The sequence below is a fragment of the Ailuropoda melanoleuca genome, chromosome 14, assembly GCF_002007445.2.
Source record: "Ailuropoda melanoleuca isolate Jingjing chromosome 14, ASM200744v2, whole genome shotgun sequence".
Lineage (NCBI taxonomy): Eukaryota > Metazoa > Chordata > Mammalia > Carnivora > Ursidae > Ailuropoda > Ailuropoda melanoleuca.
In genome coordinates, this window is record NC_048231.1 from 101931961 (window position 1) to 101955123 (window position 23163).

The 23163-nt window shown below is 41.0% G+C and overlaps 1 protein-coding gene across 1 annotated transcript in view; it reads right to left on the reverse strand.

Annotated features, from left to right (window-relative positions):
• Positions 1–3486: 3486 nt before the first annotated feature.
• The window catches only part of LOC100472112 (cytochrome b5), a 37285-nt gene continuing 17608 nt past the window's right edge, over positions 3487–23163 (reverse strand). Inside the window, exons 2-5 of the mRNA XM_002921221.4 lie at positions 12378–12506; positions 10325–10354; positions 5551–5585; positions 3487–3857 (exon numbers count right to left, since the gene is read on the reverse strand). Coding sequence (XP_002921267.1) covers positions 3776–3857; positions 5551–5585; positions 10325–10354; positions 12378–12506 — 276 coding nt within the window. The 3' untranslated portion in view covers positions 3487–3775. The remainder of the gene's footprint in view (positions 3858–5550; positions 5586–10324; positions 10355–12377; positions 12507–23163) is intronic.

A 23163-nucleotide genomic window follows, 5' to 3' on the forward strand; every position in this document is an offset into this window, starting at 1 on the left:
GGGTAGAATGCCTACAATAAAATTATGATCAGGCACTGAGTGTCAGCCTCTGGCTTGGCCATCTTTTGACCACAGAGCTACTTTACAAACATCTTTTAAATATTTTGTTAGTTTTCAGCTAGGACAAACAATAAATATTTTTGGCAGTAGTGAACATCCCCTCTTGGATGTTAAAGAAGGGTCCTCCCAAAGAGGGTGCAAAGATGATAACCTTCCCAAGATCCAGAGAATCACTCCCAAAGACAGCCGAAAGGAAAAAATGACAATGGTCATGTCCAAGGCAGGCAGAAAGCCAAGCCAAGTTCTTAGGACACAAAATGAGACAAGCAAGAAAGCAAGAGCTATCCCTGCGGTGGAGGGGAGAGGGTCGATAACCAGTTTGATTTGGAAAGGAAGTGACGAGACAATTCAAGAAATTTTATTTTCCCTCTTGACAGGGGATCTCTGCAGACAGAGATCCAGGAGAGCAGACTCTGGTAAGGACCCTCACCCTTAGCCAGCCTCTTCCAGTTTTCCCAAGACCTCATCCGCAGGCTCCAAGTGGGTTTAAAGAATGTAGCTTCAGTATCTACCAGAATCCGGCAAGGTTTTCTGTCCATTTTCAGTTTCCCTTGGTTGTTTAAGGGAATAATAGCCACGTAACAAAAACTCCCCTGGAGTCCCGTCAACTCTGGGAGAGGCCCAGATGGGAGCTCTCCTTTGTGAGTAGATGTGGAGGCACCCCTAAGGCCACTAACTTGGCAAACTTTGTTTATGGTCTTGTCCCGAAGTCCCTTTCAAAGTTCTCAGCTGCGGTCATTTCTGTCAGACAGATGGGAGCTCAGTTCCATCCTGGTTTGATTTTTTTGGCCAGTCTACTAGTCTCAGGAACTGATCCATTTCCAAACAGGGCAGGAAGAGCAAGGCTGGGTGACCTCATTTACTGTACGCAACCGGGATGCCATAGGAAGAGAGCTTCCGGACAGGCTTTAAAGTCTGTCGCAGATTCATCTTTTTTGTTTGCTCGTTTGAATAATAAACCAAATGGGGCAGGCAGGGAAAACTCCTTCTGAGAATGGCTTTTAAAAGGTCAATCATCATTTTGCAAGCTTTTTCTGGTCCATAAGGGAAGTGTGTTTTACAGCAAGGACCCTAAATATCTTCAGGTTTACACCAATCTGCTTCATGCATCCATTTGGGGCTTCCTCAGGGCTGACCAGCATGCATACAAGCCCACAGAAATCTGGAAACCTGGGGTCACTGGCCCAGCTAATGATCTAAATTCTTCAGGAAACTTTTGGGGATCCTCCCTGGATTTCTTAGGAAATTCTTTTACCAAGGAGTTTAAGATATCTGAGGAGGACCTCCTGCAACCCGGGGTAACCCATTCTGTTGGTTCGGTTTGGGAGCCCTTGCTTTCGAAATCTTGTCTAATGGGAACGTTCCTCATAATGACCATTGTAATTCTAGGTTGCATTTAGTAAAACTGTCATTGTTGTAAATATCCACAGCTTCTGGGATCACAGTTCTTAGACAACAAGTAAGCAGTTGTGCCAAAAAGGTGGTGTGCTCAACTCCTGGAGCTAAGGCTTTGGGTCTTCTGGAGCCAAACTAACACCCAAGGGGATGTGTCACTGGGTTGGGGACTGTGTGGTGTTCTATGGTGCACCTCACCACATGGAGACTTTCTTGAGGCTGGCAGGTGACCCAGTGTCAATCTAACCTGTTCTGTGACCAATGTATGGATAAAGTTGGGTGGCAAGTGTTCTAACAGCTTTTAAGTGCTCAACTCATGCCCACCAATCGTGCAGCTTTGGGCTTCTAAGATTCCCATTAGCAACAGCCTTTACACAAAACACACTGGATCTGGGCCAGCTTACGTCACACCCAGTTTGACCCCAGCTGGCATGGAAGTGGGGATAGGACTAAACCAGCAGACCCCAAACAAATGGCGAACTGTGGAGTGAACCACCAGCAACACGGAATCAGAGACATCACCAAAGGCTAAGGATCCTGATCAGAGGGGGACTGCGGACTGGACCGCCAGCAGTTCTCAACATGAAATCAGGGACTGTTATCAAATATGAGCTTGGAAAGCCAGTTAGGTCAGGAGCTTGACGTAAAGAGAGCAGAGCTCAGAACTGAGAGGAACTTACCCACGGCCCTCGGAAACGACGAGAAAGACAGAGAACGTGGTTTGTGGGTACCATGCCTGTGTTTCTCGTGGCCCCCGAAGCCACCAGAAGTGTCCTTCAGATCCCATCACTGCCACCTAATCTGTTAAAATCCAAAATTCATCTGAATAAAATATAAAGATCTTATTAGTTTTATTCAGGAATTCATCCATCGGGCAATATCCTGTCTTGCAAATAGAAGCTCCAAAGAGCTGTGCCAAATGGAAGACTTTTATGGGCAGAAAGAGACTTTTAGCAGAGCTGATCGTTTCAGGCAAAGTCATCTTCCTTTGAGGGGTCGGTGGGTGAGGCAGGGTGTCCACTGGGGATTATCCCGCTAGTGCTGACCAGATAATTCCAGACTGACTGGCTTCAGGGTCCACTCCTGATAAAGGCTGAAACTGCCAGCAGTTTAGGTCTCAAGTCTTGCTGTGGTGATGTGGCTTTAGCACAAGTGACTCAATTTGGGGCCTGTCGCCTCTTTTTAAACAATACTCTGTTTTTAAAAAATTGCTTTCCAAGGTGTTTCAGTTATTTCTGAAGAATTCCATTGCTTATCAGTTGGTTAGCCTGCCAATGGAAACTGGCACAGTCATACATAACTACAAAGCACTTAGAATCTAATTCATCCTTTAAGTTTCCATATTTAAAAGAAAAAGAGCGTGGGGCAGAGGATAAAGATGACAGAATTAGTCTCCTGGGACTCCAGTGAGAAAATGAACAGAGCCATACCAGAATCCCTCATGGTTCATCACCACCAGCTACATTTCTTCAAAAATCAGATTCCAAATGTTCCATAATCTCCTTCAAATTTTGTTTTTGTGAAGTAGGAAATCAGTGTTTCCTTAATGAATATATAAATAGTTTGTGCCTCTGAATGAGGAATTTTTTTAAACTTCAGAACCTATATGACTGAGAATCTCTTCAGTAAATTTTTAGTCTATGAGAAGGAACAGCTAAAACGTCCTCCCATGGTCCACGGGTTTCCTTTTACATTGACTGTATTTTTTAATCAAAGAAGAGATGAGAGTCTTTCTCATAGGTCCTAGAGGCCACCTTCTCTTTTTATCATCTATTTCAAGTAGAACAGTTAGAAAGCTTTCAATTCTGAGCTTTTCTTAATTCCCGGGGAAAGGAAACCATGCTGGAGCAGGCAGTATGGGTTGTTCAGGGAGACAGGAGGCAGCACAAGGAGGGACTAAGGACGTTGGCCATCTCACGTCATATAGACTACTTGAGTCTGAATGATTAGCACATTAAATGACTCTGCTAAATAATCAGATTCTAAATGTTAAAGACAGTTATATAGCAAATAGACAGGCAAACATGGTGGTATATTTTAAAAGCCAGATATATTTTTAAAAGATCATGCCTACAATAAGTAAATTATGTAGTGATGGAACATCAAAAAAAGATGATGAACAAAAGGCACGTTCTAAGAGTTCAGGAGTAGAAAGAACAGAAGAGTTCTTTTTGGTTTGGTTCAAAGTAGGAGAAAAGGGAAACAGGTGTATTAAAATTATTTTTCGGGTGAAGGTTACTGTCAGTTTAAGCAGTTAACATTGGCTTCTTTCTCCCTGGTCCAAAGCAGTCTTTTCCTTCCTTGGCTTCTGAGAATGTGTTTAATCTTCTGCTGTGTAGAGGTGATACATCAGGGCCACCACCAGTGCTGAGATGGCTGGGATCACCCAGTTGGTCCACCAGCTGGAAAGAAACGGCAATGATGCTTGTATGATGCTCGACGCACAGGACTCAAAACCTTTGCTCCTTTTAATCACTGTGAAAATCACTGTAGCGTGTTTTTATTATCTCTGTAACCTGCCTGGATGAAATGTCAACTGCGTTGCTAACAGCAACATGAGTGCAACACATGTCCTAGTATACCAGCAACTGCTCTAGCTTTGTAAGAGAATTAATGACCCCTCCCCGTTCCACTCAAATCTGTTTCTAGAAACTTACACAAAGAGCTATGAATCACTCCCCCAACAGATGCTACCAATGACTAGTGACTTGTCCAAGGATATCAACTCCGGGTTACGTATCGCAAGTTCAAACAGCAAATCTCCCTTACAGGTTTCATTCTACTTACATACATGAAGAATTTAAAATAGCACTAAACTGAGAACAAGAAAAGCAAGGTTCTCATTTTGGGAGAGCCATCAGCAAGCTCTGTAACCAAGAGAAAAGCACATCCCCCGGACTGTGAAGTTAAGGAGTTTGAGCCGTAGGTTACTAAGGCTGCTATGAGCACCACAGCTCTGTGTTCCATCATTCTGTTTTGAAAATCTAATCTCTACCCAAGAACAGTAGATTTAACACATTAAGAAACAGCATGCCCAAACTACTTAATCTGTGGTCCATAGATGTAAACTCAGAAAAACCCCTAACTTACACATTGTTTCAGTCCTGGTGCATAGAATTTTTGATCAACTATAAACAACAGATTACAGATCAAACCAGGGACAAAACTAGAATGATCTTCAATTTAGATACGAACCTATAGTTTCTTAGAAAACAAAATATACAGGCTGTAGAATGTGAATTAAGCCAGATAATGCCTATAAAGACATATATTTTCTGTCATAAACTTTCTATCCTTTAATACTCTTCACACATCAACCCATACAAAGATTGTGTTCCATAAAAAGATTTAAACTGCAAAAGGATGACAAATGTAACTTTCATCTCGGTGGGGTTTTCAGTTTTCATTTAGAAGGAAACTGACCTGTCAGTGAAATACGGTGAAGGACTACTGCCTGAAGGCAGGGAATGTACGAGAACACCAACACACTGGGGAGGTTATATTTGACAGGGTGAAATAAAATAGGCATAAATGTGTGGTTTAGAGCTTCGGATCAAATATCTCTATCTACCAGATAGCTATCTGCCAATCATGTATGTCAATATGCTAGAGCTGCCACAAATGTTAAGAGGATCTTGGACTGTGACACAGAAATCCAGTCCCTACAACAAGTGATTCATGCTACACTTGGAGGAACACTGAGCCAATGCTTAGGGAGATATAATCACTACAATAAAGAAATGGACCATATATTGAATGAGAAAGGATGTTTTCCTGGACAGTAAAAGATCGTGCAGGCCACAGGGCTACCCTGGAGAAAAAGAAACCCAATTTGTTCTGTCTGTTCTATAGGGTAGGTGCAGCTGGAGGGCGAGATGTGGGGTTGTTCTGAAGAGTGTCTGGAGTCCGAGCTCTCTGACAGTTGAGAAGGGGATGTCCTGAGTCATCTGGGCACCAAGTGGAGATGACCCTGCGCTGTCCACTGAGAGGGGGCACAGTGGGAGCCTGAACCTCAGGTGGGGGAGGAGCCCTATGCCCACCCTGACTTGACTGGCCTTCTGATCGCAGTTACTTTAAGGGAAAACTACAACGTACCTGGAATTAGAATCAACAGTAGTAATGAGAGTTTCCTGAAACACAAGAGAAAAAATGAACATAAAGGGAACAGCTGAACATTTACTGAATTGACTAAGAACTTCTTTTAAAAGAAAACACAATATTCAGTACATTCTTCAAAACACATTGAAAGGGAAAATTATATCATAAACCTCTTTTCCCTAAAATGCCTAATTTCACCATTTTTTAGAAGAAAAAAATTTAAGAATCATCTGTATTTAAATTACTTACAAACATAACCTAGATAATTTTAAAAAATGTTAAAAATAGGCTACAAAAAATATGCTCTACACCATACATATGTGAATAATGTAGGAACTGAAAACAGGTATTATGTACACAGACACATAACCCCACCACTAACTTCAGGAAGAAAAGTTTAATTCTTTAAAAGCATGAATGAAACCTTCAATAAAATCAGTTATTTCACTCAAATTTTATATGAAGTAAAAGTGTACCCAAATTGTATTAAAAGACATGTCAACCAAAAACAGAAAAATAAGAACGGTCATTTAAATTCTCACACTCTGGATCACCACCTTTCCTGGCCTTCTCTGACTCCGACAAGACAGCTCTAAAAAGTGGAGGCCTCAGGAACTGACCCCACAGAGTCACCAGCCAAGAAACCTCCAAATAAGGACACCCTGTGTGTGTGCTGGGGTCTTTCACAGTTGGCCTATTTTGCCTTCCAGAACTTTCTGAGAGAAGTTCTGTCAGTACCATGACAGTGAACTAATTTTGGCTCTAGAAAAAGACATACTTCCCCAAACAGATGAATAACTAAGGCCTAAGGAAAAGTAAACCTTTCTGGGCTTGAAAACTAAGAAGCATTCTTTAGAAATTTCACACCAGCGAAAGTATTAGTGCCTTAAAGGAAGGGAGCCGTAAGTAAGGTAGCTTCATCTGAGAATTCATCTCTGCAGTTTCCCAAAGCACAAGATAAGCATTTAGCAAAACCAACCACACTCCGTAGTGAGGCAAAGCCACACAGCGAGGCAGCACATTAGAGAAACCCCTCGAAAAGGCAGAAAACTGTTAGGGAAAAGCAAGCAAATCAGTTAGAGACCCACAAACCTGGAAACATGGCCTTTAAGATTCCTGACACAGTAGGGGGGAAAAAAACAAGTCATTTAAAAAGAAAACTTCACACGTTTATTATCTTTTTAAGCAATGTTAAATCTTAGCTACTACAGAAAGTATTCATAACTACTGCAAGATTATTTTTCAAATTTTGCGTACATGAATAAAATTAACAAGGGTTACCAGAAGTCGCTGGACTATGCAAAATGATTATTCAGCTGTTAGAAGACATAATAAGTTCTGAAACTGGAGCACAACAGTTCACTGAAAGTAAAATATTATTGTCACAACAGAAAGTTAAGCCCAGAATAGTAAACAGAACACAAACACAGATCTGTTATTTTATTATACCAAGCACGTGCATTTCACCAAACATGCTGACAACTCTATGGAAACCAGGCTGGCCTAGCCTTCTTCCTCCTTCATCACTGCCCTGAACCTTAATGCTAAAACTGTTGGGGCACTCTCCCCACCAGCAACAACAATGATCTTCTGAAGAGCTGTACTTTAAAAGATTATACACATTTCTGTGTGTTTATTATCTGTTATGCTCTTAACCCAGAGGTGCCTGAGAGTTAAAGCAAGTTTGAATTAACACTTACCACACTGATGAAAAAGCAAACAAACTGTCTGGCCTGTCCAAGGGTCTGAGGGGCCTAAGTTGGGCTTCCGTGTGTAACTAACAAATATGTCAACACCAACAAGCAGAAAAGACTATGGTTTTTATTACAGGCTCTGCCACCTGTTCACTCCATGACCTTGAGGGGGTTCAATTTCACATAGGAAAGATTAATAATTCCATCAGTACATGAGAAGCTATATATATAATCATGCAAAGTGCATCAAGTTTTTGCAAATCAAAATCATCTCATATATGCATACATCTACTTTAGCCTGTTCCTTAATTGGAAGGCTTTCCTAAAAATATCAGGGACACTGATGCTTTGGAGTACAGAGCCTACAGAACAAGCTTGAGACTGCACCGGCCAAACCTGAGAAGGGTGCTAGCCATGGTTTCTGCAGTGTGACCTCGAACGAGGTCAAAGCTTGCAGCAAGATCTGAGCTTCACTGTTTTTACCTTCCTGGAAGGTCTACAGATCCCCACAGGGGTATCATGAGACCCAAATAAAGTCACTTAAACAGCAATGATTTGAAAACCACAACCAACAGAAGGTATTGATATTACTGATATCCTCCATGTAAGCAAATTTAATAGATACAAATTTGTTTAAAAACGCATCATTTCTATGTCTACAAATATCTTAATCCTGACAACTAAACATCATGTTTTCCTTTGGGCAGGGTCAAGCTAATAATCTTTGCTGCATCTTATTTCACAATTTAACTAGATATTTGAAGCAGCAACATTGAAAAAATCAGACCACAGCTTACATTTATCAGCCTGGAGATAGACAGATGGTTATACAGAGACACACACACCAAAAGAAATACCTATGGACACTCTCTTCTGGCAAACTAGAAGCATAAGAAAGAAAAATCCAAAAAAGTGGTTATGTATTTTTTTCACTGTATTTGCTTATGTCCCCTGAAAAGGCAGCCAGTTCTTGCCCTACTTCTGCTGATATAAACAAAGTCACATATGTTCTAAAAGAGGGGTCTGTCTTTGAGAAATATAGCAGTATGGTAAGAGACCTCAGCCCTAATTTCTGTTTGTAGGCATCGTTGTTTGGGATACGACGGGACCTACATGAAATCTAAGTTAATGTAACGAGCCTTATCAAACTCTTGTTTTATTATAGCTGAATGATTTGCGCCAAGATTATTAACATACTGAACACCTAACAGGAAAAAAATATACACTTTTTCCCTGACCTGACTGTGGAGAAAAAGCAAAAACTACACGCATCACAGGATTTCAGTTACCCCGAAAGTAGCCTCAACAAAAGTGCTAATGTTGGATGACCCAACAGCAAGGACTCAGCAACTGTTACAGAGGCAACTCAAATTCTGAAGTCCATTTGTTATCTTCCCAAAGTACTCAGATCACCAACACTGAACTTTTTGAATAGGGGAAGGAGAGAATATAAATGAAATTGCTTTGTAGGAAATAGCATTATCAAGACTTATATTGTACCATCTGGGGTATGAAGGTAAACACAGCCTTTATGCTCTACTGGATTTACTGCTTTGGTTTTGCTGTAGATTAAAGACAATGTCTTGTCAACAGCAGCTAGTAAATGAGTTCACCAGTTCTTGGTACAAGCCCTGCGGAGTCTCACTTTTGGGCTCTAATAAAAGCAAGGACATAAACCAAAATGGAAAAATTATTCTCTCTTTCTGTGGTTTAAGCAAAACGTGCCCTCCATGGTCCTTTAATTACAGGCCAACAACTATTCTGTCTGCTTATACTTGTCAGGGACTCTGATTGTTATCATCAATTCTTACAATGGATTTATCTTCAAACATAAGTGAGAAGACCAGCTCAGAGAGAAGAAGGGCTAGTGAACCAGGGCATAAAATTAATATCCCCTACTTAAAAAGTTAAAAATTGAACTACCCTATGACCCAGCCATTGCACTACTGGGTGTTTACCCCAAAGATACAGACGTAGTAAAGAGAAGGGCCATATGCACCCCAATGTTCATAGCTGCATTGTCCACAATAGCCAAATCATGGAAGGAGCCGAGATGCCCTTCAACAGATGACTGGATTAAGAAGCTGTGGTCCATATATACAATGGAATATTACTCAGCTATCAGAAAGAACGAATTCTCAACATTTGCTGCAACATGGACGGCACTGGAGGAGATAATGCTAAGTGAAATAAGTCAAGCAGAGAAAGACAATTATCATATGATTTCTCTCATCTATGGAACATAAGAACTAGGATGATCGGTAGGGGAAGAAAGGGATAAAGAAAAGGGGGGTAATCAGAAGGGGGAATGAAACATGAGAGACTATGGACTATGGGAAACAAACTGGGGACTTCAGAGGGGAGGGGGTGGGGGAAGGGGATGGACTGGTGGTGGGTAGTAAGGAGGGCACGTATTGCATGGTGCACTGGGTGTTATACGCAACTAATGAAGCATCAAACTTTACATCAGAATCAGGGGATGTACTGTATGGTGATTAACATAATATAATAAAATAAAATTAATTATAAAAAAAGAAAAAAAAATTAATATCCCCTAGAATATATTTTCCTTTCCGAAGGAAAAATGCATCAAAAAGTTATTATTTAATTTGAGTCACATTAAATTCATCCAACAAATTCTTATTTAACACCTACTATGTCCCAGAGACACGGAGATGAAGAAGACATGGGTAGCGTCCTCCAAGGTTCAAGTATTAAGACCTGTGCTCAGATTTTAAGTTCTTTGAAAATAAGGCTCATGTCAAATCTTTCAGATCAGAAGCACAGGGCTACTTATAAAAGTAGCTCTTCAAGAGATATCCACTGATAATTATGATGAAAAAATGATGTATTGAGAGCCTTACAAAGAAAGCACACAAGCTGTCTTAATGAAACACAATGACTGGTCTCTACACAAAGTATTCTGCTTAGCCAACACGTTACATACTCATCTAACCTAGAGAGACCTATGCTGGCCTCACTCAAACAGCTAAAAGACTTTCGTCCTCCAGTTTCACAGGCATGAAATACAGTGAAGATAGGCACAGCCACTGAGACACTGGAGAAGACACACTTACCGAAGGCTTGGCTATCTTTGCTCTGTCATCCTGCAATTTAAAAAAAAAAAAGGCGCATTACAGAATGAAAGAGCATTTACAAAAGTACCATGTCCAAAACAGCCACTTTTATTGAGATTTTTAAAAAACATTACTATTCAGTAATTAGCACTTTTAGGTTCATCAATCTAGGTTGTTAATTACAAAGTTTGACCCATCTGACTTGACTGCAAAAATTAACAGCTGATTAAATGATTAATTTTCAACCACAGTCCCAAAGTTTAGAACATCATCCATGATAACCATATTTATATGTTGATGTGCATATACATTTATTAAACTCGGATTTTGATCTTCAATTCAGGGGGCAGCTGAGACCTAATTAGATTTTCCCCTTGCTATCCTGTGAAATGAGCGTATGTACGTGTATATACCTGTGTACGTGTGTGTGCGTGTGTAATTTTCTGTGATATCCTCAGTGAATTCCTGCTATCTCCCAACAGCAGGGTTGTAATTTTCTTAAACCTCTGGTTGAGTAGTCCAAATTAAGGGTCACCTAGAGGTGACCACAGGGGATCCCAGTAGGCAGATGAGGCAGAAATGCTATAGTCACAGCCTGAAAACCCACCTTCTCTACACCCACAAGTTTGCAAAGGAAAGAATGAGGATAGAATCAAACATTTTGAGGGAAAGCCTCTCTGGCTACCATAAAACCACCTCACTTCGATGAAGTACGAAGAAGAAGATGAAAATATGTGGGTGAATAAACTCTCCAGGTAAGTGAAGCTCATTCTTTCAGAGTACCCCCTCCTACCACCAAATAAACAAACAAAAAAAACCCACCTACCCATTCAATGGAAATTGCTCTGAAAGAGATTTCCTAATTTTCAGGCCTTCCATAAAGAGCCTTTAAGCTTTCCTTCAATCATGGTCATTGCAAGAAACATCAATCAACAATACCTTTCTTTTTCTTTTTTTTTTTGGCAATGTTAAATTTCTTAGCTTGGTAATTGGTATGCAGGAGCTTATTTGATTAAAATTTTATATGATGCACCTATTGATTTATATTTGCCAAATATAATAAATGACAAGATTAAAATTATTGGCAAGTTATTTGGCAATTACATGTGATTTTTACTATAATAATAACAAAACTTTTCATATGGGTTTTTTTTTTTTTCTCAGATTGCATACTTGGGCTGAGGCCACACACCTATATTAGCCTGCTTCTAACAGTGCCTCCACCCCCTCTGGCTGGCTCCCGGTGCAGCAGCATGAGCTGGGAAGAAGAGAGGAGGCCGTGTAACTGTGCTGAGAGGCCCGGGTGCTCTAGAGGCAAGAACAGCTGCACGCACGGCATAGGATCCACTATCTGCTTGGAGAACTCCACCACCTCTTCCCAGGTGTTCAGCTACATTCCAGATAACTTCAGTTGACAGACTGGCAAAGTTTCATATAGTCATTCAAAATTGCCACAGAAGGGCCTAAATTCATATTACAGCCCCAGGTTTATATAAAAGCTAAATTGGGCAGCATTTTCCCAAAATCAGTCCAGGGATTGGCACCAAAGGTGACGTTCTCAAAGATCTGGGGTCAAGTGAGGAGAATGTGTGGGTTTTACAGGAGACAGAGTTTATTCATTTAACAGAGGTGGTTTAATTTTTTTTTAATCATTTTTTTTAGAATTGAAATATCCTCAAACTACGACAGTAAAAGGGAGTTTAAGAAATATTTCAGTCAAAAAAGAAAAAAAAAAGAAAAAAGAAACCATGCTGGGTCAATGACCCCCACCTTCTAAAATATGTTGCTCTGTAATACTCCATAGTCTGAGGGGCACTGTCCCCCAGCCATGGCCTTGGGTTAGAGGGTCCTGACTCTAAGTGCCAGTGAAAACTGCAACTAGGGAAATACAAAGAAATTCTGGTCAATTTGTTTATGAAAAGAATGGTGTTATATAATCAGGAGGAATTGTTTTTGCTTTACTTCTTCAATTTCATAATATGCAAGTCTACAGTTTTAGTAAGGTCAACCCACAGCCTTAAAGAGAAGTAAAGGCCTCCCAGAAGATACGTACCGGATGAAGTTCCCCAATGATGTACGTTTTGGACAATTCTCTAGCATCTGTAGAATGTCCCACATCCTCAAAATTCTCAGTAGCGTCCCCTCCAGCGTGTTCCCTTAACACCTCTTCCCCACCAGGATGCTGTTTGAAGGACAGATACAAAAAAATAAGTATATATTTTCTAGGCAAATGAGTTAGAAGGAAGTGGCCAGTTTCCTTAACCAAATAGGCTACTCTAGAAATTGCAGACAACAATGTGTGAGTACAGCTCATCCACATGTGGATGAAAACAGCATAATCTTCTGTATTTAATTTCCTTCTTGAAAGTTCATTAGAATCTTTCTCCAATAGTCAAGATGTTCATTTCCCCAGATCACTCTTACGGCTATAAAAGCATTAGACACCGATTTTTAATCCTTTGGAAATGTCCTCTTTGCTTTTCCATAAAGCTCTCAAAATTGTTCTTCTTGACCTTTACTTAATCTATTTTTTCTTGAGTCCTATACCCTGACCTTTGACTTCTTTGTTCTAGGTGTGGACTTAACGCTACTACACCTTAGATGGTAACTGTGTGATAACTCATCTTTGAAAAGCACCCTGTCTGCCTGCCAAGGACAGGAAGTGTGGAGCCTGTCAGACAGGAAAGCACGTCCCCTGCCTCTAGCAGAACCCTTTCTAGAAGGAAGAAAAAGGAAAGCAAACAGGTGCAGCAGTGACTTGCCCAAGCTGCTGCTGTACGGACAAATTATTGATGGGGACAAGGGAGGCGAAGAAGAAAGAGCACCCCTCTACTGGGGGTTCAGGGGAAGGCCTTGTGCAACGGAAGTATTTTAGTGATCTTAGCTACTTCCATTAGTAAAACAACAGATGGTCACAATGCAGGGAGGGGCTGACAAGGGGGCCCAGGCACAGACACAGATGAAATCCAGAGATCCTCAGGCAAGCAAAGGAGCTCTCAGTCAAGTAAAAAGAGAGTGAGCGCTTGGTTATGTCACCCCAAATACTTTTATGGGGGAGAAAAACCTTCTTAAATTGAGCCTCACTATTTCCTTAGATCAAATTTACCCTGCCCTTGAGCAAATCACCTGTAAGCACGTGAGCAATAACTAAACAAAACAATTGTCCTCTGCATAAGTGACAGCACTCTGTTCTTAATTTCTCCCAGTGATGGAAAACATAAAGGTACATGACAGAGAATGGTGGACAATTACTCTGTTTTGAAATCCATTTCTCCTCCTACTTTGTTTAAATATATCTACTGCTATAGAAATCTACTTTTTTTCTCTATTATTGTAAAAGTTATCCATCTACATTATAGTAAAACTGGAAAACACAAAGAAGAAAATAAAAATCACCAAAATCAGCTATGGTCTTGCCATCTGAATAGGGCTAGATACACACATGTAGATGTGTGAATAATTTTTTAAGGAAAACTGAGATCATTACCTTATGCATACGGTTTTATTAGCTTAAAAGCAGATTATAATACATGATACAGAGACAGTATTGCCTAATGGTTACTTACTACTACTACGTGAACTTAGGAAAATAATGGTATTTATCTTATATAATTTTTTAAGATTAAATGTGTTAATATAGGTGTCTGACACATAACATACGACTGATAAACATTATCTAGCATTTTCACTAAATATTTTCCAACGTCATAAAGCATCTTTCCACAACATGACTTTTTAAACAGTTCCCTTATGCTGCGTACTCCGGGAATTTCCAAACTTATTTAAATGTCTTCTATTGGGGGCACAGAACAACAGAAGTCCACTTTAAACAAACATGAGAAGCCACCCCAGGGGTACAGGTGGTTGACTGGCTCAGTCTGAGAGCCAATCTGAAGCTTCCTAATGCACCTCCAAGGCTGCGGCAATGGAAACCATGATGTGTTGATTCCGGAACAGTCTACTTACTGGGACTGAGGAGTACAGAAGCCAAACACAAGCGAGATAAAATGACCACTCCCTCAACACCAGAAATGATGTAAGTTCACGGACTGTGCTCCTTCCATGTGGGTGGCTGAACTCATGAGTTCCTTAACTTTGGGTTCCTATTAAGGTATGTGAATATAGACAAATCTCTCAGAGCAAAACATTAGTTTCCAGTTACAGCCTATCTTCAAAGGAAATTTTCAAGTAAGGTTAAAAACATAGACTGGCATTTTCTAAAGCATCATAAAACTGGACAAGTTTTTAAAATAGAGAATTTTGATTTTTAAAATGCTAAAATATATCAGGTAAACATTCTGCTTCACAGAGAGTAACACAACAGTCTTAACCTGAAACAAAAGGGCAACTTCTCAACTTAATTTCTGACCAAGCAAGGAAAACAGGAGAATATATCTCTACATGTACATATGTGTGTATCTAGCTATGACTTATACTTTGCCTAAACCATCTCTGTGAGGTAGTTTTTTTCAGGGGAAAAAAAAAGGAAGACATCTTAGGTTCCATTGACCACTATTTAAGAAAAATTATAACATGAACTGACATTAAAATACCTCTGCCCCACTCTAGGGATTTTTTTAAATGATAAAAACAAACAAATAAAAAAAACCCAAAAGAACAAACAAAAAAACTTAAAATTTTTTTCTTTTTCCTAGAATAAAATAACTCTAATCTTGATAAGACAGCAAAACATATGAGACTAGCTTATTGTAATACCAGATATTTTCCTTGAAATATATTTATGATGTGGGGAGAGACAGAGACACACACTTTGTGAAGTAAATCAAGTCTAATCATGATGGTTTGAAACTTGGTGATTCACCTTGTCACTGTCTTCACTCTTGTGAGCAAATTCATGCTGTAGTCTTCATATGCACACATTTCATTTTCAGCCTGAAGGAAACTCTCCATCCTCACCTGTCAGTACTCTTAAGAGACAGGGACACTGGTGTTGGTGCCATCTTGGTTACTCCCAGAGATGGCTGGTGTATGTCTATGGTTTATGCCCAGAAGCTCTGAGAAAACTTACTATCTGTTGGGTAACTTCTAGAATTTGAGAGGGACTCAAAGAAAAGGCAAGGCTTCAAAGAGGAAAGCAGTAGAATAACAGGTGATGAAAATTATCTGGAGATTTTCTGAAAGATTTAAGGAAAAGACCAAATTGCCTAGTCACACGCAGACAAGATCAGAGGTAACAAAAGAGGTGAGACTGTCCTAAAGAGTCTGAGCCAAGCTCTGGTGAAGTTGTAACAGAATCCTGTCCTCATAAAGCAGCACTCACAAGGGCCCCCACGCATCCCACCATGTGGTGGCAGTCAGCAGCTGTAGAGCCCAAAGAAGGAGAGCTGGGAGGGACTGTCAGGGGTGACAGTAAGGAAGACCCAGGAAGGACAGAAATGGATGCAGCTGTGGGAAAACTATCCAGTTCCACTAGCGCTGTCCTTCTAGCATAAAGCCTCCCATTTTGCCACAAGAAGATTTCATTTTCCATTTGTGTTATTATGTTCTAAAGTCAATTCACTCAACAAACACATCCCAAGTGTCTCCATGTGCCAGACACCAAGGTGTGCCAGACATTTGGACAGAGAAGGTCCCAGCTCCTGCCCTGGGGGATTTACAAACTAACAGGGATCCCACAGAATAATCCGTAACTGTACAGCTAACTGCTGGTGAAAACCAGTGTTCTGAAACGAAAGAGCACGGTGCCACAAAGGCTACAACACAAAGGACTCGGGAGTGGCTTCACTGAGCTGAGATACAAAACAGGAAGGAGTCAGGATCAAGCAGGGGCAGAGACAGAGGGGATGACTGTCCCATGGGGCAGGGAGAAGCTAGGGCAGGGGAGGGAGAAAGGCCAAGTTGCCAAGGGCAGGGTGGGCCACACAGAACTCTAGGCCCCCTCAGGGATTTTGATCTTTTTCCTGCAAGCGATGAGAAGCCGTTGGGAAGATCTAAGAAGGGAAGGTGACAAAAGCAGGTTGTTTTAAAAATATAACCTGGTCTTCAGAGTGAACAACAGATATAAGGGCAGGAAAGGACCCAGGAAGACAATTCGCTAAGGCCATTACAGTACTCTAGGCAAGAGAGAGCCTGAGGCAGGCTGGTAGCAGCCATGGAGATAAAGAGGTAGGAGGAAGACAAAAGGCAAGAGAGGAAAGACTTCTTGACGGGATGAAGATGGTGGATGAGAGACAAGATGCAACACGAGGATGCAGGTTTGGGGCTTGCCCAACAGAATGCATGATGGTGCCAACCGCTGGGAATGGGAATCCCGGAAGCAGACCGGGTTTGGCGGATAGACTGGTTCCAGCAGGGCCTCTGCACACTCACTGTGTCCACATACTTGGTGATCCAATAATTCCCTCTGTCTGCCTCTGCAATATCTCCATTCCACAAGTTACCCAAATACACCTCGCTCTGACACCATATAAGAACCCCCAGGTACAAACAGGGAATACCAATAAGATAACTGGAAATAGCTTTCAGTCTTGACACCCATAGTTAAGGCTTATTTACAGGAAGATATATTTGAAAAGATAAAAGATTAGCACAGTCCATAATTCAGAAGACATTAACTGCCACAGCCCCACTCCACTCCTAAGGATACTTTCAGGAAGACATCGTGAATTTCTGTGGTATCGACAGTAACGCTGGCTACCAGGGCCTGAAATTACATCTGACTTTCTACTTTTCTCAGCAGAAAAGCCCTCAGAACCTTCGTACGGTAGATCTCTTCTTGAAATGCTGGCTTCTCGCGGCTGCTGGGACAGCAGACCCTCCTGAGTTTCCCTTCAACCTCACTGGCCACTACTTTCTAATCCGTTCATCTCCAAGTCTCAACGAGGGAGCACCACAGGGGTCAATCCCTGGCCTTCTTCCATCCTCAACCTAGCTCTCCCAGTGATTTTACCTGGTCTCCGACCTAGAAAATCACTGTTCCCTAGTGAGTGCAGTTGAGTAATACCCAACTTCCCTGAGCTCGAGTCCTCCCACCTGCAGCAAGCTACCTCACTGTCCACTCAGCATCGAATGCATGTCCCAAACACAACATAACATAACCAAAACCAAATGTTTTACTTTCCCTCAAAATGCACTGCTTCCAAGGGCGCCTGGGTGGCATGGTTGGTTGAGCGACCAACTCTTGATTTCAGCTCAGGTCAGGATCTCAGAGTTGGGAGATCCAGCCCCTTGTCGGGCTGTGCACTCAGTGAGGAATCTGCTTGAGATTCTCTCTCCTCTCCCTCTGTCCCTCCTGCCCATGCTCTTTCTCTAAAATAAAGAAATAAATCTTAAAAAAAAAAATGCACTGCTTTCCAGAATTTCCATTCTCAGGAAAACAGTGCCCCATGCACCCAGTTGCTGTGGTCCAAAACCAGAAGTCAAACTTTATTCCTCTCTCCCTCCCACTCCAACCCACCAGCAAATCCAGGTGGCTACCTTCAAAACATACTCAGGATCCAACCACCTCTCCCCACTTCCAACACTGCCACCCTAGACCAAGCGACCAACACCAAGCATAGACGAGCACAATGGTCTCCTAACTGGTCTGCTTCCTCTTGCCCCTTCTACAATTAGCTTCCTCACATCATCATACCTTGAGGACTTTTAGAAGATGATTAAGGTACTCCAGGGAAGGGCTAATGTTAGCCTAGTTCAGGGTGGCTGGTCATAGTGGAGGTGAGGAGAGGTAAAAGGGAAGTAGAAAAGGAAAACAGACATGCCCACAGATTCTGCCCACACTTGCAAATATCCAAAGTCTTTCCAGCTTTCTAGGAGGGCAGAGTGAATCCTCCCTTGCTCAGTTCTAGCCGGTCTCAAGGCAGGTCCTCAGCCTGCCAAACTTGTTCTCCACGTCAGATCCCTCCCATCTGCGTCTGCTTGGAAGATTCCTCTCCCAACCTTTATGTGATCCCATCTACCCTTCATTCATACTCAAGTTGGCCTTTCAGAGCCTTTCAAGGATTTCCCCATCTAAAGAGCCCACCCCACACCATGTTCTCTACCCACTTCCTGTTTTGTTTGCCTTAACAGCACTCATTACTACCTATATTTATATCAATTTGTTTATAAGATTCATGAGGACAGAGACTTTTGTCTGTCCTACTCATCACTACTGCCCCAATACCTAGTTCAATGCCTGGCACATGGCACATACTAAGAAATATTTATAAATTACTATTGGATAAATAAAGGAGATAAGCACAGGTCATTGCACACTGATTTTGGAACCATTACATCTAACCAGTTATGCAGATGATGACAACTTTCTCATTTCAACTATTCTAGCTCATACCACTCTCCTTTCCCTGAACTATAATAGTTCTTACCATTCAGAAACCATATAATTTTATGTTGAATTGCTGTCTGACTTATTTAATCAAAATATTTACTGTCTACTCTGGGTAAGACATTGTGTGGGACACACAAAAGTTCATGAAAAAATCAGCATGGCTCAATCCTGAAGAATCATGTACTTACGCTGAGGTTAAAGAAATAACAGAGGAGAAAACCCTTGGCCTTCACTGATACAGCCTCACAGTTCTAATCATCAATGACCCAGTAGGTCCTAAACATGTAGTAATATGCAACACTGCTAAGCATGGGTTTGAGCCACTCTGAGAGTCAGGAGCAAATGAAGCACTTAGCTACTGCCCAACACCCACAGCACAGTGCCATTCAATGATTCCCAACTTACTTTCACTGCTGCAACTTCTGTGATGTGATAAAAGCTTTCTTTGTGACAAATGGCTCTGGAAAAAAGGCACCTGCTAAGAATGGTGATGGAAGTGAAGAGAAAATCAAGAAGTATAATAAAGCATCAGAAATGGAGTTTGGAGTAAGATGTGAATTCAGAAATGGCTTCGAATAGTGACACAAATGGTTCCACCAAATACACTATCTACACGGAAACCAAGTGGCTCACAAAGCTGTTTTAGTGAGTGTTCTAGACCAGTACTGTCCAAAAGAACTTTCTGCAATGATGGACATATTCTATATCTAAACTGTCCAAGATAGTAGCTGCTAGTCACAAACAGCTGCTGAACACCTGAAATGGGGGTGAGAAACTGAATGTAAATTTTATTTAATTTATTTAAATGTAAATAAGCCATGTACACCCATTAGCTACCACACTGGATACGTAGCTACAGACAACACAAACCTTTTTCAAGACATATAGACAACCCAGGTGAAAACTGATAAAGCATTTCATTTGCAATGAAAGATATATTTATTATTTAATGTGTGTGTGTGTTTGAGACTACACAACACAGGCAACCCCACAGCTTTGGGCCTCTCAAGATGCACTGCCTCTCAAGGTGAGGAGGCTCACAGATAAGGGCCAATGGCTAGAACAAGGGCTCAGCACAAACCAAACTACCTTAGAAAAAAAAGCTTTTGTTAACTAACTCATCCAAGAAGGAGAGACCAAGATAAAAGCTGATGATGGCCAAGGGCCAAACGACTCTTCTCTGTGGTTACAGCAGGTTGTAGGATCAAGCCTGACTTGTTTTACCAACCCTAGGGCATTATAGGGTAAGGCCGCTTAAGTCCTTATAATGACAATGCAATAAAGACTGGCATGACACAGAACAGTTCATTTATATTAATTTAACAAATTATTAGTTTATGGCTTTAGTTCTTTTACAATCACTAAAGGTCTGAAGTGGTCTCTTAGGCTTTCAGTTACACTCTACTTAACGTGAGAAATACAGTTGTAATTGTACTGTGAATTTGAGGATTTATCAAAGTCAAGGGACTCACAAATACACACAAAAATGAGAGGAATACCAATAAGGCAGAAAATAAGAAGCATTAAATGAATATCAAAATCCAAGGAAAGAATAGATCATTCCAGATGGAGGACAGGCCAAAATGGAACCCTCCGCATGCTGAATGCCTGACAGGGAGGGTGAGATCACTCCTACCTCATTAATGGCACTCACTGAGTCTGTATGGTACTCAATGATCTATTAGGTATACTGCCTGTTTTCTAAATAATATAAAGGCTCAAAAAGAAAGAAAATATCACAAACTTGATCAATTTTTCTTTCCTGGGCATCAAATATCCATAATGAATTAACCAGTATTTACAGTCCTTCGGACAATACTGAAATAGAAACAAACTCAGATTTTCATTTCATCTTAAATCATGCTTGTATTATCAGGTAAACACTGATGAGTTATGTGCTGTGAAAAATCCACACACTTTGGGGCGCCTGGCCAGCTCAGTCATTAGAGCATATGACTCTTGATTTCGAGGTCATGAATTTGAGTCCCATGCTGGGGGGCGGGGAGGAGAGAGGAGGAGGAAGAAGAGGAGAAGGAAGAGGAGGAGGAGGAGAAAAGAAGGAAGGAAGGAAGGAAGGAAGGAAGGAAGGAAGGAAGGAAGGAAGGAAGGAAGAAAAAAAGAAAAGTCCACACACTTAAAACCAATGACCAATTTGTCACTCTTCACCTACAGAGCCAGTCTAGTCATGGTCCCACCCACTCCTCTTTCCAAATATATCCCACTGGTAAGAATTTGCTTTAATCTGAAAAGCACTCAGTAGAGGTGGAACTCAAGTACTCTTGGGATTGCTTTGTTCAGGAGGGATACCAATGTTATCAGGGTTAACCCCACACTCACAGCCTCCACTCAGAAACCATATGATAAGCTTCATTCATAACAAAAGTCTAAATAATCTCACTGAGAAGACATGTGGTCTGTTTAACACTAAGGAGCTCAATGGTTTACACCCAAGGTCATTACAAAAAGAATGTGACCCAAACCTGATGGCAAGACTCCCATGGTCCGCTGATGTCACAGCAGCACTGTCCAAGTGGTGAAGACCAGTCCTAGGAGAGCTGCTTCTTACACCTCATCCCCTAACCCCTGGATATTCTCTGCTTCAGTAATAACCACTAGCAAGAGATACCACATGCAACACACAATGCCACATACAACATGTACCTTTTTTCAAATGAAAATAAGTCCAATTTCCCATACACAGAAAAAAAAAATGAGTATCAGAGTAAACTACAAGGCGCTTTACCAGAGCCCAACAGTGTAAACATATCAGGGGACCAGGTACAGAATAAATAGAGTCAGTGAAGGCAAAGTCTTGGATTATTTTTGTGTGTTAAGAGGCCAAGAATAATAACAGCAACATAACAAAAGTAGGGCCTCAAATCCTTTTTAGAATGAGGCCAAAGAGAAATGCTAAGTAAAGGAATAAATGCATAATTAGAGGATTTTTTAAACTGCAATAAAATTCTATTTCATATTTAGTAGTACACTAAATAACCATAAATAATACTAATAATTCAGGGAAAAGTGGATCTATAAAAACTGGCAAGATAAAAAAGATAGATGCCTCTCCTGATACAGATGTTTTCAATAAGTAATAAATTCTTATTAGGAAGGCAATAATCTTTTTTATTTTAAAGGAATTTTTTCTTTTTATTTTTTTCCTCAAGAGTACTTTCTTAAAATTTGAATTTCCACTTCTATCACATGTGATAGAAACATTTTTGGAAATAGCTTAATATTCTTCAAATGAGTAGATTATTATTAGTCATCTTTTTGTTGATAAATACGATTAAGCTACAGAGATCTGTTACATCCTTATTATGCCATAATGTGATTTGTGAAATTTTTTTTTTTAGTTTTTACTTAAATTCTAGTTAGTTAGCATACAGTGTAATATTAGTTTCAGGAGTACAATACAGTGATTCAACAGGTCCACACAACACGGAGGCTCATCACAAGCGCCCTCCTTAGTCCCCATCACCTATTTAACCCTTGCTCCCACCCACCTCCCCTAAGAAGAGAATAATCTTAATGAGAAAGAAAATGTAAAATCGAAGTCACTCTAGATTCAAATGCAGCCTGCAACTACTATTACTTCAGAAGCTAATTACTGAGTGAAAATTATCTCCAGGGCCACTCTGCTTCCCTCCTATTTGCTTCCGTGACTGCTACAGTTCCTTGGATTCTCCACCCAGAAAATAAAGATGGATACAAATTATATTTTTGCAATTATTTGTGCTGGTTGTATTCCCCTTTAACATAAACAACTTCATAAATGAGACAATCTTAGGCTTAATACAGAATAACAGTTTTGCTTAGTTTTTGACCTTCAGTCCTAGCATTCTTCTATTTTAGTGACTCTGGAAAAACAAACTGTAAAGCTTCAAAGTCAAACGTTAGGTGTTGTTCCCGATAGGAAAGCCTTGCGTTCTTGTAAATAGGACCTGAGAGGGCGTCTCACGGAGTTCATGGCTCCAGCCACCAAACTGTCCCTCTTCTCCCCAACTCCTCTCCCATCCTTACTCGTATGCTGCTAGAATGTTCATCCTCAGATATTGATCGTTTCACTTCTCCCACTCAAAAATCGACAGTGGTGAATTTCTGCATGCCAATCAAATGCCTCCTGAATATCTCAACAAAGAAAGCCTCAACATCTGCACAGCACAGGGGGTGTCCTCAGCGGCACAAGCAGGTCAGTGATGGCAAAGGCTGCTCACTGCTCATTGTGGTCTCCTCCCCCCAACATTTAAATTTTTAGCTAGGAAACAGCTATGTGGAACAGAGATTTTCCCAGCCTCCCTTTCAGCCATGTGATTAAATTCTGGCTAACAGAATGGAAGTGAAGGGTCAGAAGAACCTTCTAGAAGTCTTCTCTTTAGAACGGTGTGCCCCTTTTGCCCTTTCTCTTCATCCTGCTTTCTGGAATGCGCATGGTGCCTCTGAACAGGAGGATGATGACCAGACCCTAGGGATGGCGCAGAAGTAAACTAGAAGTATAGTACCCTGAGTTCCTGATGGAACACAGCCAGCACACCAGGCCTGGACTACC